The 17,596-nt window shown below is 38.3% G+C and overlaps 1 protein-coding gene across 2 annotated transcripts; it reads right to left on the minus strand.

The window, feature by feature from the left end:
* Positions 1–10,270: 10,270 nt before the first annotated feature.
* On the minus strand, positions 10,271–16,692 carry LOC140948029 (transmembrane protein 272-like). Of its 2 annotated transcripts, none has more exons than XM_073397246.1 (4): positions 16,428–16,692; positions 13,511–13,676; positions 13,347–13,406; positions 10,271–12,974 (listed from the first exon to the last, which is right to left on the minus strand). In XM_073397246.1, exons 1-4 carry the CDS (start codon positions 16,428–16,430, stop codon positions 12,556–12,558), a joined length of 648 nt encoding a protein of 215 aa, XP_073253347.1. In that variant the 5' UTR covers positions 16,431–16,692; the 3' UTR covers positions 10,271–12,555. The 2 variants fall into 2 exon arrangements, with proteins under 2 accessions (XP_073253347.1, XP_073253346.1); XM_073397245.1 differs by lacking the exon at positions 16,428–16,692 and adding an exon at positions 16,000–16,383.
* Positions 16,693–17,596: the final 904 nt, after the last annotated feature.

A 17,596-nucleotide genomic window follows, 5' to 3' on the forward strand; every position in this document is an offset into this window, starting at 1 on the left:
GAAAACTACGAAAAGAGCCTGGATCAGCCCAAGAAAAAAGCTGGCTTTTCGCGACGCGACTTCTGATTTCCCAGCGAAAAGATTTCTGAGAAACGAGCGCAGAAAGTCTATTCTGATTACGCGTCAGAAACAAGGTCTGAATAGAAGGGTAGTGCTTCTGATTACTTAAAGCAAAGTTTCAACCAGTCAGAAGCACTACCCAGGGCCGAGTTGTTCAAAGCTGGGTTAAGATAACCCAGGGTTAGTGCGAGATTCGCATTCAGATTTGAAAGCTTAAAAAGGATTTCAGTTTTAATTCTTTTTGTCTACAAGTTGATGACTGGAAGCTCTAAAAATAACAGAGAAAATTATCTGAGAAAATGCTTTTGAACACAAAAAAAAGAAACTCGGGTTAAATTTAACCCTGGGTTAAGCGCGAATCGGCCTTCGAACAACCGGGCCCAGATCTTGGTAATGAAACGTTATGGAATTTCTGAGCCCGATGCTCAGACGTCATTTCGTGGAGAAACCAGCGGTTTGGATGACTTTCAACACGATCGTTTTTCGGCAGATACTTTTGCTGCTTATGTTGTTTTTCTTCAGACATTTTGGGGCCGTGTAGGTCTTTCAAGATCCGATACGCTTAACTGTTTAGCCTGGTTTTCATGCTTATTACTTGACTTCTTGAGGCATCAAAGTGACACCTGAACTCTTACCTTTAATGACAGCGGATGGGACGTGATTGATACACTGTAGTAAACGTTATCAGCGTACAATGTGAATTTTTTTATTGCTATCACCTCATCTTTAAAGGCCTATTGCAAAACAATTTCAATTCATTTTCCTCCAATAGCAGCAGAAATGTTGGTTTTCGCTCATTAGTGTACTATATTTCATTCTTTCTATATTCTAAAAAATCTTTTAAGTCCATTCTTATTCCTTTGTTTTTTCAATGCAATTTCTCTTTTATTAATAGACCATTTTACAGTTACAGGTGGAAACGAGGCTGGAGTTAACCTTGTTTTGATACGACCCCTCCTGCTTTATTATGTAAATCATGCTGTTCTTATGCTAACTAGTATTTTTTGAGCATAGTTTTCATAAAAGAAGGAGAGATGTTTATATCAAAACAAAGTCTACTTTAGCCTCACGTTCACTCAAAGCCTGAAATACAAAGCCCACAACTGTAAAATGGTCCAGCTATTCAGAATATGGACAGAATTAAGATGTCGACCCTGCCTACAAATATTCGGTTTTCTCCTCAGTAAATATCCTCTGTGAAAAAACGTATCGGCCAATGAGTACACTTGCTTCCAGTCTCTTAGGCAAGCCCTAGCGTGCTTACAAATTAAAAGCCAGGTTAAGCATCACGTTTACTTCAAAAGGCAAACGCGAATTTGACAAAACGCCCACAAAACCCTCAACGAAACCCTCAATCTACCAACACAGAATGGTCATCCTTAAGATCCCTTACATTTCTGAACGACTCGATCACAGGATCACTAACATTTTTAGAAAAAAAAAACATCTCAGTACGCGTTACCCACAAATCCTACACGCTCAGACAAGCCCTACATCCCACACCTCCACTGAGCGCAAATGCACTAGAGACAAATGCTCTATCGCTAACACCGGATTGCGTTTACGAAGAAATGCAGTGTACCAGCTCACACTGGCTACACCTCTATAAAGCATTTTACATTAGAAAGTGCAAGCCTACACTCAATTCCCGAGAAGAACGTGCTGAATTCGCAGACCTGCTATTTTAGTATTTCATTTTAGAGACCATTCTTAAGCGCTTTTAGAGGTCTTTTGTCTAGAGACACTCCATCATCAGAGCTTTGTATTCCATTCACAGTTTATTTCTATAGCTTTCTTACATACGTCACATTCTTTACACATTTCACCCAACACTTTCTTTGCATATACACCTAATTGCAATAAGGTTGTCATAGAAAAAAAGCAAAAAGCGAAAAGCAAAAAGCAAAAAGTTAAATAGGAATTAATTAGCATGTAATTATCACGACACACACGCTTACAGCTGAATATTAACCACGTAATATGAGAGAAATCATTTGCATCAGTTTCTTGGTGTCATTCTCATGCAATTCAAGGCTGATTCATCTAGCGAATTTTAAACGTGCTCGAATTACAAAGCACATCGGATAACTACCAAAGAAACAATGGCTCCATTTTTTTTCAATAAATATAGCCTGGGGTAAATTCCAGGAACTCAACGCGTGTTTTAGATTAACGCTAAATAGAAAAGCTAGTCTGCGTATGGTTTGCAGTGCACAACACCATCTGATCACAATTTTCGAGCAACAAATCAGGGGCGTAGGCAGGACTTTTCATCGCAGAGAGGGTAGGGGGCCCTCCGCCAGTTCCTCACCTGAGCCATAAACCAAGCTTCGTTTGTCAGGACATTATAGTTTGGCGACTGAACGTGCGACAACTGAGACATAACATTGCTCGCGTCAATTTACCTTTTTCTTTCTTTAATTGTGCGACTTCTTTTGATGGAGAATGTTGGCTCTAAAATGACTATGGCGCCTGTCTATCTTACAGCGCGGAATTACAGAATTATCTCTTGTTATTGTGAATGAATTCTTAAATAATTGTTGAATACTGAATTAAAATACGCAAATGTAAATTACATGGCTAATTTATTCCTATTTGGCTTTTTTGCTTTTTGTTTTTTTTTTCTATGACAACGTTATTGCAATTAGGTGTACATAGCGCGCGGAAAATTTTCTCATCCCTAATGATGCCGTTGATCGGCGAAAGCTTGGATTTTAGTTTTTACTTTTTAAACAGCAGTTTAAGGCCTCACTAAACCAGTTTTCTATATTTTTAATTATGCTGCTGAAGGACAACATCAACAGACCGCAGTGGGAGTGTTTTTGAAAAATCCAGTGACGAAGTAGATGTCGGAGATGTCGTGCGATGAATATTTGTTGTTGTTGTTGTTGTATATTTTTTTTCGTTTTGGTTTTGTGTTTGTTTCTAATCATAATTTTCCTATTGGCTTGTTTCCCTCTATTCTTACAAATGGCCCATTACAGCTTCGAGAGGGTTTTTGTGATAAACGTGTTTCGAATTGGTTCATTTTTCCACTGTGCATGCATTGCCTATCGAGATATGAAGCACTTAGAAAGTTCAGAGAGGAAAGCACTTCAATAAAGTCGCAAAACGATCGCCCCTCTCCCGAAATTCCACACGAGAACCACGCGAGTTTGTGACGTTAAGGCATTTGGCTATTTCGATGGAACCGCGTGGACCCCGCGCTTGCGGTCTCCTGACCTCGACTATGGTTCCTGTTGGGGACTTCATGATTGCAATGATAGCATGTTTTTTTTTTCCAAAATTTGAAATTCATTACTAAAGCCTAAAACTAAACGAAAAATTAAACAACATCTAGTTCACTGACATAGTGTCATGCTGCTAATAAGAATAAAGGCTTTCAATTTCCGTGGCATAATTATCGAAGATATGAATATGATGATAAAGAAGATGGAGAAGATGTAAGGCTTCTTTTTCACCAGGTGCATTTGATGAAAGCTAATTCTTATATTACTTATATTAACATTAAAACCTGTCGTTAAGAACCTTCTTAATACAGCCAAGAAGACAAGAAACAGATTATTGTTGTTGTTTTCTTTTTGAATTGCTCCACAGAGTACTGATGTAGATTTTTTTGTCTTTGAAACTATTTATTAAAATGCAATACATTAAAATATTTTAGAGATGCTGATTAGTAGTTAGTGGTTTATAGTTTGAATGAAAAAAACGAAAGTCTGTTGACTGAGCATGCCAGCTGAAGATGAATCAAACATTAGATCTTAAATTATCTTCATATAATATCTGAAAATCTTCAGCTGCTTTAAGGCGTCAGTCACTAAACTGACTTACCACGCACTATATGTCCAAACACAATTTCAAATCAGCTCAAAATTAAGAATGTTGCATCTATTCATCAAACGAGAGAACCATTTTGCATTATCTCGGCCGAATGTTCGTGAAAAAAAACTGGTTCATTTTAGTTTTTAACCATTGCATCTCAATGGATCGGTGGGTTGCAGTTTTCCGAGTCCTGTTTACGGCCCTTGTTAGCGAAAACTTTAAAATTTCTTTCCAAAAAATGACTTGAATGAAAGCATCCGGACAAAAGAACTTAGCTATAGGAAGGATAAAAGCTTTTAACGTCAACCCAGTGAAGAAGTGAATGCATATTATTTCAACGCATAGTTGTACTAAAAATGATGGTCGTGCTTTAGTTTGTGGTGTCACTGAATCCTTTTTGTAAGGTTCGGAAACCCACATATTTTGAGAAAGCAGCTAAAGAAGTATTTGTTTTTAACTTACCAGCTTAGATTACATCCGCATCACCCTAAAGATATTTCTAATGTTGTCAGTGGTTTTTCTTTGCGTGGAAGTATAAATACATACAGTGTCCATCTGTTTTTATTTTCTTCCAATCATCAATCATGTTTCTTTATAAGTTACTTAATTTAGAGCAACGAATGGTTGAAGACGTTATTGAACGCTAGTCAAAAAAATGAATTATCCCGTTGTTTTAGAGTTTATTAATAATTCTAAAGGCAACCTGTTTGTGTTCATAGAACAAAATTGTTGCAATAAAAAAACGTCCAGATCGAAGACCGTAACAAACATGACGACAAGTAACAAACCGCAACCAAAACATTAACTTGTGTTTATATGTAAATGAACATTATCAAAGTATGACCGAGGCAAGTATTGGCTGTAAGAAGCCGGTGAAACAGTCAATTTTATGCGCACTGAGTTTGACGTACGGTTTATTAATTTGAATAAAATGAAATACACTTCGCAGGAAACTTGTATGTCTCAATCTTTTCACATAAACGCGCTCACTGTCCTATCCTGTCATTATATTCAGTAACTCAACAGCGTAAGTAAGTATTATTTTATTCTTCACACTTTGATTAATAAGAGTGTTGAGAATGAGGCCGATATTGGCTGTTTGTTGTTGGCGTTGCATTCTTTTCGGCTAGTGATTTAGCAGACCCAGCGAAATAAATGTAGTATAGCAAGGGGAAGTGGTAGATTCGCTGTCAGTGGCTCCTGAGAACGCACTTTAGCCTATAGTTGTGTGTGTGTGTGTTTTTTTACTTAAAAGTAGGGGGAGCGGGACGATCCACCGTGTTCTTTAATACCTTTTTTGTTACTATTTTTATTGCCAATCTCAGCGGGAGCTGAGCCTCTGCGGCCACGTTTTCCAGTTCCCCAAGTTTGTTGGGAAGGAACGCGTGAAGAAGCCTATGAAATGGGTAGCCTGCATGAGGCGCTTTGATGAGCAACTCGAACGCGGCTTTTTACGTGAAGCTTGGCTCATCTGAATGCCTATTATGCACGAGGCTACAGTAAAGAACCAACCTATTTAGCGTAATCGCATAATTAAGTAAAATCTGGCATTCTGATTGGTTAACGAAGCGAAGTATTTAGTGTGGAATTGCGTGTTGAAAACGAGGCTAAGCAATCCTGTGAACACGGCCCAGAAAATGGCAAGCCAAAGTTCAACCAAACAAAACGGAGAAGCGACAACGGAGGAAGTGCCGGGGTCGATTGTCACATATACAGAAGAAGAAATAAATACCTTCAAAGACGCGTGGCCCCTGAGAACACGAAAAAGAGTACTTAGAAAAGTACAAAACAGAGCTGAACTTGAACAGCATTTCTAAAACATTTCAAGGTACTTACCTTATATCAATCGCGACGTTAAACTTTCAGTCGGCTTTCGCTTGGACACTTCATTTCTTTCAGTTTTGCCGCCGAAGAGGTAAAAGGTGCAAATTATTTTCCCTCTCGAGCAAATGACCAATTTGAAAAAAGATGTTCTAGATAAACGGCTTGTAAATTCAGTGAAATACCTCTATTTATCCTTACGATTAGTGTGAAGCTTGTTTACATGTAAAAAAGTTTGAAAACAAATGTGAAAACAAGCACAAGGTACAAAAAAAGTTGTCGAAGGTTCAAACGTGTACGACTGACCTTGCTTCCTATTTGCTAACGCAATGCATGAATAATAGAAAGAGTCTTTCTATTATCCATGCGCAATGACAGTTCTGACAGTTGACTTTGAAATGGCTTTCTAGAGCGCCTTAGGATAAAAACAAACAATATTGTTAAATTGCGCTTGGAAACCGATATCGCACTCATCGCGATATCGGTTTTCGCCTGCAATTTAACGTGGAATTCCCTCGTCAGGTAATGAATTTTCCTATAAAATTTGAAACAGGTTCTTATTTTCTAAAATCTGTAAAGAAATATAAAAATTTTGCACTTAAGCAAATAAGATAAGTCAACATTCAGAATCCTATTTGGAGACATCATGGTGTCTTATCACCCCAACTGCAATGAAATGATGTACAGATTTTATATAAGGAGTAAAGTTGAATACACCACTAAATACTCTTAGTTTGAAAGTTTTTTTTTTTTCAGAAAATAAGAACCTATTTAAGAACCTGCATTCATTTATGTAAGAACCTGTTTAGGTTAACTTGGGAAAATGCAGGTTTGTTTGTCGCGGGTTTTTACCGCGGGGGGGGGGGGGGGGGACTCCCATATGAAACAGAAGGGATGCTCGTCGGAAATTTGGAATTTAACCCCTAAAGGAGACCATCTGGGCGTGGCTCAAGCTTTTTGTGACCCCTAACGGAGACCAATCTGGGCGTGGCTTAAGCAAATTTTGACCCCTAAAAGAGACCGCTTAAAAACACACAAATACGACATGCAATGAGTTTTAATGATATAAAGACATAATCATCGAATGCTTTTATCTAAAAGTAGTTTTAAAAGCATTGTCACAGAGGTAATGCGGTAAACATAACAACTAAAAAGACAATTTGACTTCTGTTTCTCTTCGCGTAATTCTGTGTTTCTTCGCGGAACCCCAAACGAGACCTTGGCGCCTTAAAATATTGGCGCTTTGCCCGGAACACCCTAAGCGAGACCAAAATCCAAAATTTACACCCCTAAGCGAGACGACGAGCATCCCCGTCTGTTTCATATGGGAGTCCCCCCCCCGGGGGGTTTTACTGTACCGCGTGGAAGGCTACTTTGTTATATATGATCATATATGGGCTCCTGATTATTTCCAGGATCCCCCTTGACGCATAAAACTTGATTTAAAATTTGTTCAAGCCTGAGGAAGTCTTTGAGGATTATCATGAGAGAGAACAAACCAGCTCAATTTTTTTGAACGCATAAAATGGCCGTGAATCGAAACGGGAACCACACGGGAAAGAAGAAACACTTAACTTAAGTGAGGTTAGCCGATTTTATTTAAATCCTTTTACATTTGTGGCTACAGAATCGAAACAATCATTCAATTCTGATATTTGGAAGGTTAGGCAACAGTGCCAATGCTCATATTTCGCGCTTGGGCTACCTGTGGTGAAACACAACGAGGACGGCAATAGGTTTCATCATCAAGTCTACTACTCTACTCTTGCAGTACAATTTTTGTGTATTTCTTCGCCGTTACTGCACGACTACGACATGAAATTCCCTCAACTGACGTTTTATGGAGGACGCAAACACGCTAGGACGAATTTCTCTTTCTCCCTCAAGTGTTAGGTGTGGTCTTCAATAATTCAACACCAAAGAAATTCATCTACATTTGAGACTTGAGGTGTGTCGAAATAAATGCAACAAAACTTGAAAAAAAGCCTTTTTTATATGAAGTGCCGTTTTCGCTGTGGTTGTTGCCAGGGTCCCCGTTTCCTCTTCTACCATGAATGGCAAGGGACGACGAAGAGACACGTTCAGGAACCAGATTAGAGGCCCTGTCAGGGTGAGGGGGGGGGGGGGGGGGGGTCCCATGTCGCCCCCTCTGAATTTTAAAACGTCTCGTGTCGGTGTTTATAAATGCTTGTCGCTTATTGTCGGCTTTGCCGTCACTGTCGCAATTTGACCGAGGAGGTTGTCTCTTGTCGCGATTTCATGTTACGCGCTGTCGTTACTTTTTGAGCCATGTCGCTTGGCGGAATTTACCCTGGCAGGGCCTCAGATTAAGTACGATCCTGAACAAAGATAAAGGGAGATTTAGAATCGCGTTCATGACAAAACTCAGATTCATGTTGACAATTTCTCAAATAAAAAAAATTAGAAGATAAACTATCCAGAATAAATGTTATGAATGAAACTACTTTTTTCGTGTAGACATGATGATTGGCAAACGACCAGTAAAGGGAGCACTCGGTCATGTTGTACAAATTAACATTTAATATATATATATATATTTATATATTTTTTAATATATATTTTTGTTTATTTCCACCATTCGCAGATTTCTCTGAATTACAGGTAGGGTCAGGCAAAGACTTACAAACATTCAGTTATACATATAAATATATAAATATAAAAACATAAATATAATAAAGTAGTAACATGGTAGAAATCGCATACACATTATTACACACAATCGATATACGGCGAATATTTAACTGACACGAATTCTGAGAACCGGTCAGTTCGGCCGGGTAACACATGGCATGATGGTCCTGACCTCAGTGAATACGAGGTTTGTGACGAGATGACCCTGCTGGATATTAGGCGGTAAAGCGGGCTACCGTGCATAGTTTCCGTCACAAATTTCTTGCACGCCAGGTGGCGTCTGGCCTGTAGAGACAGAAGCCCGGAACGCGCGAGGGTGTCCTCGTAGCTCAAGTCAGGACCAAAGATGATTCGTAGGGCTCTCTTTTGCACTCTTTCTAAAGCCATGCAGAGATACTGCGGTAAATCTGCAAAAACTACCGATGCATACTCTAGAACAGATCTTAGTAGGGAGCAATACACAGCCACCAACTCCCCATCTTGCACCCCACAAGCTTTCAGTTTTAAAATGCCCTAAATGTGATTCTAAGAGGCTGCCCACACTTGCTGCCCAGAAACCAGTGCCTGGGTACCGGCACAAAATGGTTTTGCGTTCACACCTTGAGTACCCGAAATATTTGGATGAGAACATAGTTACTCCTTCTCCCCAGTCAGATGCCATTTTGAAACATGAGCTTAGCAGTGGATTGCTCCAGAAATGGCAAAAACGGTGCGCACACAAGGACCTGCTGCCCACTTTAGTGACCTTGTTCTCTTGCACCTGAACCATCCCTGAATACTAGCATGGGTACTCAAAAAAAGAGCATGTTGATGGGGATTAGTGCCCAGTGGATACTGTACTTGGGCACCTTGCCTGGGCACCAAAAGTGAACACTGCCTAAATCTACTCCATTATAATGGAAGGTCTTGTAAGTGGACACCCTTAGGTGTGAAAAAGGTGTCCGTTACTGGAGCTGGCCACTAGAAATGTAAGGGGTTAAGGGACTGATCAGTATTTATCACCTGGGGGGGAAGGGATTTGGGGCTAAACAAGGTGAAATTTAGCCAAACCCCCCTTTGAATGTTGCTTCAATGAAGTGATCCCCCCTAATAATATTTGATGACTTTCACGACATCCCCCCATGTCTTCATTTTCCAAGCAAATTCAAGTGGTCCCCCCTCTGAATCCTTCCAAAGTTTTCAGTGATCCCCCCCTTTTGGGTTTATAGTTATGACTGATCACCCCTTTTGTTCTCCTGAAAATCAAGTTCCCCCCCCCCCCAGACGATAAATAATGACCACTGGTGCCTAAGTGGCTGCTTACAGGAGCTTGCCCAACTACAAATAAAAAAGTTTGTAATTCAGTCACAAGCATAAAATTCAAGTAGTGTTTGCAGTGTAATAACTGGACGTGTTTCCAAAAACAACAACAAACATTGAAACTGATATAAATTTAATGTCACCAACAGCGAAATTAAGTTGATATATCAATACAAGATTCAGAGGCGAAAAGATTTCATCTTTCAGGTGTCTGCTTATTGTAGCTTAAAAACAAAGCTAAAATCTAACTCATACATCTTGAGAGTGCCCTGGCTAACTACCGGAACTGTCTGCTAACGGGAATGTATGGATACAAAGTTTGTATGGGAGTCGAAACGGGATTATGTGAAGGCGGCCGTGAGAAGAGCTGTCCTCTTACAAGAGGGTCCATTAACTCATTGTCCACTGTACTACTGAAACGTCGCTGTCATTTTCATTGGCAATGTAGAACTCATGCTAAAAAGTATGTTACAATAATTTATTTTGTTTGGCATTTATGCTGTTATATAAAGTCAAGTATGTTTAGTTACCTTCACTGCATGTTAATGGGCGGGTCATCTGCGAGTTTTTGAGGTAGTGTAAAATTAATACGTAACAAAAATAATCAACCTGTAAATCAGTTCTCGTTAATTTATTATCTATACTTCTCACAAAAATACGTCTTCATGGCTTCATTCATACAACTACTTAATAAGGATCTTGGACTACTAACAATTGAAGAGCCAAACACATTAATCATTCTCCTCCCATTTTTCCTCATATTATGTACCTGTCATGTGATTGATCCTTACAAGTTGTCACAGACATATGAATAGCTTTAGTTTTCCCCAGTAACGAGGCAGTTTTTTGTAAATTTGTTTGCCTTCCGGGAGAGCATGAAGACCAAATAATGCCTTCGCTCCCATTCTCAATTTATCCTCCTCTTTTTTGTTTTACTATCAGTATTTAGGCCTTATTATAAAGTATTTCGTACAGGCCTTGCTGTCAGTCCCAGGCAAACAGTTTGACAACTTACAAAAATATGTAGTGTTAATTCCTTCCTTCCATTGTGAAACAAGTTGAAATCAGCCATCACTACCTAAATGCCTTTCAGTTTATCTAACACCTCAAGTCATAGAAGACTAATTTGAAACAACCTCAGCTAATACCGAGCAGTAAAAAATAAAGAAAATTACGAACAAAAATATATATTCCATCCCAGATGTAACCGATAAATATCATAACAGTCGTGAAACCCTTGTTACACAATTTAAATAATGTTATTGTAAATAATTCTAGCTGAAATTTTTCAATTTTCCCTCAAAACAAGTTAAGAGAAATTTCAGCCACGATCAAAAAGTGAGTGTTGTTCCAGAAAATATTCATACTCTCCCAATCATGTCATATTCCAAAGAGGGGGAGGGTCTTAAATGCAAGACTGTTTGAAAGGAAGTGTACAAGTCGAATTCGCCATATTTCCAGAAATTATAGGCTTATGATTGGCTAATGATTTTCTAACATTTGTCTACAATAGCAATGCCAAAAAACACTGTCCCAAAAGCTTGTACCCAGTCTTCCTAGAGTTTCTGAATAAGGCAATTGGAATTCCTCTGGGGGTGAGGGTGGGACATTTCAGCCGAAAAAAAAATTGTCCAGGGCAGAAGTATGGATGTTCTCTGGAACCCAGACACAACAACTCATTTGCTGCTGTCAGGTATAAACCTGCGCGCAGACGAAACTAAACTCTGGTTAAATCCGTACTAACCAGAGTTTAGTTTCCCTTGAGCTTTGAATGCTATTTTAATAAATCAAGTTAACCTAAATAAATTTGTGAATAATATAATTATTAACCTTTAAAGATCCTATTCCCAAGAGTAACCATTTAAAAAATTCTATAAAATAATGGAAGTTTTATGTTATCGTAATACTAATAACTCTAGAGCACCATGTGAAATGCATAGGGTCAAATTTACCCTGAAAGCAAGCTCTCAGTTGAGGCTCTTACGAGGAAGAAACGAGTTGATCACATTAATTATAAAGCACGTGAGCAAGTAGTTTTACAGAACTTGTGGTTGAGTCAGAATGTGACCCAGAGTTCAAGATTTACTCATAGAGGGCAGTTTAATAATTTGATAATGTTCCTGATGTCTGTGTGTGACCTCATTGTGACATTACTTATATGCCCATGATGATGAAGTTATTAATAATATGAAAAACATATATGTGATGTGCGGAGTGAAGAATTAAATGAACGATGATCATCGCAGTTATATACCCAGTTGACTAATAATTTGCTATTCTTACCAAAATGTTTTGAGGCCTCTAGCTGATTTTCCTTTAAGGCTTCAACTGAAAAGCTTACTTGTGGGCTGCTACATAATACACAGTCATGTTATGGTTGAAAAATAAATAATATTTTCAATTTCTGGTCGGTACAGACTGCAGTCAAACCTCCTGTAAGTGATCCCATAAAATGCCAAGACTTAAGGGTTGCGCATTTACGGGAGGTGGTCACTCATGAGAAGTGTAGTGAAAGCCAAATAAACTGTTATGTAACTTACATCTATCTTTCAGTTTACTCACATCTGTCCTTAACTGTGTCTCACAAACCCAAAAATGAAAATCTTGTGAAAAAAAATATGTAAAAATGAACGCCCGACCTAGCATAATTGCTGTAGACTGGGGGCTCTAAGAATGAGAGTCATTTTCCCAAAATAAGTGATCAGCATACATGTAATGTAAAAATAAATGTACAAACTTAAATTTAACACAATTTTTTTTCACTGGTATACCGAAAATTGTCTACATGAAACATGAATACATCTTGAGGCATTTGTTGAAAACTGGACACCGAACCAGTCAAAAGAAAACCTGCATTTTGTTAGTTGATGTAACATGAGAAGGTTGCTTATTATTTATACCCTAATCTTTGGCTGTGACAAAGAAAGCTGTACAACTTGCACACACTCCAAGGCAACATATACAGAAACATATTGAACCCATGAGTATGTAACTAGCCGTGATTACCCAAAATGCAAACAAGTAGAGTGTTGGATTACAGTAGTTAAGTGGATCTGAAGGTGGCGGAGTGGGATTTGGCCTGTATTTACTATAAACCCAAATGTTTCCAGCAATAAACCACGTAAACAAAAACAGATTCAAGACACCGTCTATAAACTTTGTGGACATGGACTGATCTTCATCAATGTCAGCATCATCTTCATGAGTTCTTGCTCTTTGGCAAAGCACTATAATGGTTTTTAACATTCCAAATGATCCTCCAACAATGAGGTAAATAGGAATAAATGGCTCAACAGGACAATCATCTTTATATTTGGCACCTGGGAAAATAGATATTGTTACAAATAATTGTCTGGGGAGTCATCAAAAGAATGCCACTAGTTCCTGTAAAACTAAAGAGAAGCCCTCCCAAAAATAATCCGTCAGCTAATGAATGTTCAACCTGTTTACTAAAAGCTTACTACCAGTCAGGTAAGGTTAACTAACTGATGATAATACATGTATATTGATTTTAATTAGTTTTATTCCTTTTTTAAGTACTGTAAGCCATCATGATGCAATCTTTTTATACATTCTTCCATCACGTAAATAAATGGCCTGTAATTGACAACCAACTATTAAAACGACTCTAAGAAAAAGGCTGCACAAAAATTCCTTTCATCAACTACCAACCAAACATTTTTTTGACTTACCCATTATCACCATGGCTATCGGCAAAGCCATTAATAAGCTAAGAGCAATGGTACAGCCAACTGTGGAATATGAACAGAGATAGTTTAGAATGAAATGTCAGACTTTGACATCAGTCAAGTTAGTATCATGCTGTACATTGAATTTAATTTATTATACTTCTTACTTGTTCCAGCAAACAGCTGTATAACTCTCTTGCAGAAGTCAAATGAACCATCAGAAGTTTCCTTAGCCTCTTTGATCTGGCCAAACAAAGAGTCATAGCTTGGTGGAGGACCATCTTCTGGCCAGATCTTATCTTCTTCCTCGTGAATTTGACTACTTTTTTCAGACTAAAACAAAACAAAGGAGGAGGTTATCAACCTTTCCATAGCATAAAATTCCAAAAATAAGCCCCGGGGCTTATATTTTTCAAAGGCCCTTTTTGAGGGGCTTATTTTTGGAGGGGCTTATTTACGGAAGGAAATTTGCGCTTCTAAATTGACTGGGCTAGCCTTATATGCTTTGTATTTGAGGGTAATTTTCCAAGTACAAGCCCCCGGGGGTCTTATATTTGGAGGGGCAATTTAACGAAGGATTTTTTGCATTACCCATTTGAGGGGCTTATATTTGGAGGGGCTTATTTTCGGAATTTTACAGTATGTCATTTCTTCAATTTTTTGGCTCTAAAGAGTGCCACAGTGTTAATAAGTTTATTTATTATTATGTTTTACAGGTTGATTTGGTTCTTATTTATGGGGCTGGCTAATTACTAGTACTCTGGGATACATTAATTTTTTAAAAGTTCGCTGCTCTTACATTGCACATAATAAACCTTGTTTGCACACAAACTTTGCCTAAAAAATGTATTCAATTTCTCCTGGTTAGTGTATTTGTTCCAATAAGAAAGCAAAACAAAGCTTATGCATTTTCTACCTTTTTTTGGGCGGGGGGTGGGGGGGGGAGGGAGTGGGGAAGCGTGTTAAAACAAGGTATGTTATGAGAGGAAGGTAATTAAATTAAATATATACAGTTGAACCTCCATTGAACAGCCATATATCTATTATTGAATCAAAGTGACCCTGACACAATTTTAGAAAGGGGTCACCTCCACCAAGCAGCCAGCTACATGCACGGCCTCCTTTTGGCCATCTTAACCAGAGTTCTCCTATTTTTGTCACCTCAGTCTATAAGTGGGCATCACAGTTTGGATTTATTTTAACTGTATGATGAAGGAAAATACAGTGCGAGAAAGGAGGCGACAACTGATTGTGGACCAGTAATGCCACTCTTATCGCTTGTTTGTTTCAACTGATTGAAAGTAAAATTATGTTTTCTAGGCCAGTGAAATGAAATACCAATATCAGCCATATTAGCATTCCAGTAATTATAACTATAAATGTAAGAAATCAAAAATAGCCACATTGCTGTCTTGTCTGGAGGCAGCACTCATAGTACAGCTGTTATTCCAGGGTGCTACCTTACTCTCAATTAAATTCATGAGCAACAGCAGACACAGCTCGAAGCCATTAAATATGAACAAGTCATCGTAGCTTTACATATTAGAATCACAAAATTCAAAACACTCCAATTCTACCTTTCCCTAAAACTCGCAAAATATAATACTCATGAAATTTGGATGATCATTTTTCCCGAAATTTATTACTGGTGAAATTCAGCAAGAGTAAGGTAGTAACTCAAGGGTGGCTGACTTCCAAGAAAATAAACATCATATGCCAGTCTGCAAATGCATGCATGTCTTTCCCTTCCTACCCAACCCCACTCAACATTCCACTCCATCCTTTTTATTTTCCTTTTCTAGCTCTCATACTTCCTCAAACCTTATGTACTGTGGAAATAAAACAACTGCTTCACCGGCTAGGATAGCACAAAAAATATAACCAGAGTTACTAATAATGCAAATGTTTTGTTCTCATTTGTAAGCGTCAATTCAAATAACAAAGAGTACAAATGATAAATGAGTATTAACTAATATTATGTACAAATGGGACATTTGTTTTTTAGTCGGATGAGTATATTATCTCGTGTTAGTTATATACTATATTTTACAAGAAGGCATCGCAACCATAAACTTATGAGTTTGGATAACAAACACTAAAACTTATATGACATTTACACCCTTTCCTAACACAATACTGTAAATTGAAAGAGCATTATTGCTTTTACATTATCACAAATGCTAATTGCTGAAAAAATTAGAAACGTCCAGGTGCAAAAACCTTCTGGACGATTCACTAAAATTCGAAAGAAAATGAATTATTTTCCAGCATTAACGAGAGTAATAAGCCCATTTCAAATATTATGGTACATTAAATCTATCTTTAAGGGACCAAAGGCTTACAAATTGCTACAAATACTCTTAACTTACTCTGGATATTGAAATGTCTGTACAATATATAGCCACAGAACAGCAATAATCCCGCATATGCACACTTGCTTTTAGAAAAGAGATCATTCTCTCGAATTATTCAAGCAATAAATCATTCGCATTCATCTGAAACTGATCGAGCTAAGCCCGACGCTTAGCCCCATGGCTAATTGTTGTTTTGTCAGAAACAAAAAACTCCTAGCCGTTAAAATACTTCACTTCAGTGGTACCAGTGCTTATGAGAAAGCTACACATAAAGGGTAAATAAAATGGATGTATTTTCGTACCTTTTCAATTCGCTTTTTAGGCTTTTTGTGAGTTTTTTCCACATCATCGCCCGCGATTCTCAGGAACTGCATTCTGTCACTTGAACTAGGCGGTGAAGACTGACTCCTCTCAAATCGGACGCGAACGACTAACTAAATAATATTTTGTACCATATGGCTCCCTATTTTAAAGTATAGTTTGAATAAAAAGTGGCGAAATTATGTAAATGTTGTGTCTAAAAGTCATCAAAAGCGCAATTTAACGAGTCCGGAATTGTACACAACATAGACCCGTGAAACAAAAGGATTCAACATATATTTAGGCTTCAAGTCACTGCAATCGCCCCGGAACACTGATAACGCGACTAATAAATTCAGGAAATCAAGCTTAAAGCAATTCGTTTCGCTGATATTACATTAGGTTAGCCTATAACATATAAACAACTCACCATTATTCGCTCAGTCTCTCAAATGAACAGCCAGTGACCAACGCGAAGACCAACGATATTGTGACAAAATTGCGGTGACATTTCCAGTGTAAAGGGCGACAGGAATTTCTAACAGTTGTGCTTTGCCATCAAATAATTCAAAACCACCTAGTAAAACTAAAACAAAAACTTAAACAGGTCTACAAATTTCAAAAACGGTCGCTCCTTGATCTTTAGATCGACAACGCCGTGCCATTGATTGTGAACAATAACAGGGCGAAATTCGACCAATGAGAAGTTGAAGGAAGTTTGAATGAAAGAAAATATGAATTATTAATATGCAAGGTGCCAGGTGCAACCACCTGAAACGTTCAACTCTCATCCATGCTCCCAAGTATCTGAAGTTTTCCAAAATTCTTCCCTAGCAATCACACTGAACGATAGTTTCACCTCTATAAGAAGGAAAAATTATGGTCAACCAGAAGACCTTTGATGTTGAAATACAAATCTTGGCGCCAAAAAGTTTACTACTAAAAGGCGCGAAATTTAATTTTTGCAGTTATCAAATTTATACTCGGTGTCGACTGTGTGATTGAGATTCGGCTCTTGGGACCAAATGACATCTGATTTTGATCCTGTTTTGATTCTTGGCGTGTTTCTAACAACGAAGTTGGAGTAATTTGGTGGGTGGCCCGTTGCTGATCAGTGATGGAACTTGTTCCCTGCTGGCCTCTGGTCAGGTTACTTCCTGTTATGGGCGCCCCTGCTGCCTTTATCTCATTTTAGGCCCGTTTCAAACATTGTGCTACTATTCGACTTTAGCACGGCAGTAGCGCAACGTTTGAAACCAAGTCGTGCTACTGCACGGCAAACCTTGCCGTGCGACACGGCAGTAGACTTACTTTCAAACGTCGACATCAACGTCGTGCACTGCAGTGCCGAACTCAATTCATAAATTAATGCATTTAAGACTTTTCTTAACCGTTTCTTAATTTTTGTGTTTTGTTTTCGGCAACAGCCGTTGTATTCGACTGAATTAAATTCGACGTCTGAAACTTTGCGTTTTGATTATTTGTTTGTTTGTTTGTTTTTGGAACCTTGCGGTATGTCCTCTTCCCGGGCGATACTTGCGTTATTTTTTGCTGGGTATGTACCGCTGCCCTCTCAGAGGCCCTACCCCATTATAGTCT

Source organism: Porites lutea, chromosome 9, assembly GCF_958299795.1.
Source record: "Porites lutea chromosome 9, jaPorLute2.1, whole genome shotgun sequence".
In the NCBI taxonomy this organism is placed as follows: Eukaryota; Metazoa; Cnidaria; class Anthozoa; order Scleractinia; family Poritidae; genus Porites; species Porites lutea.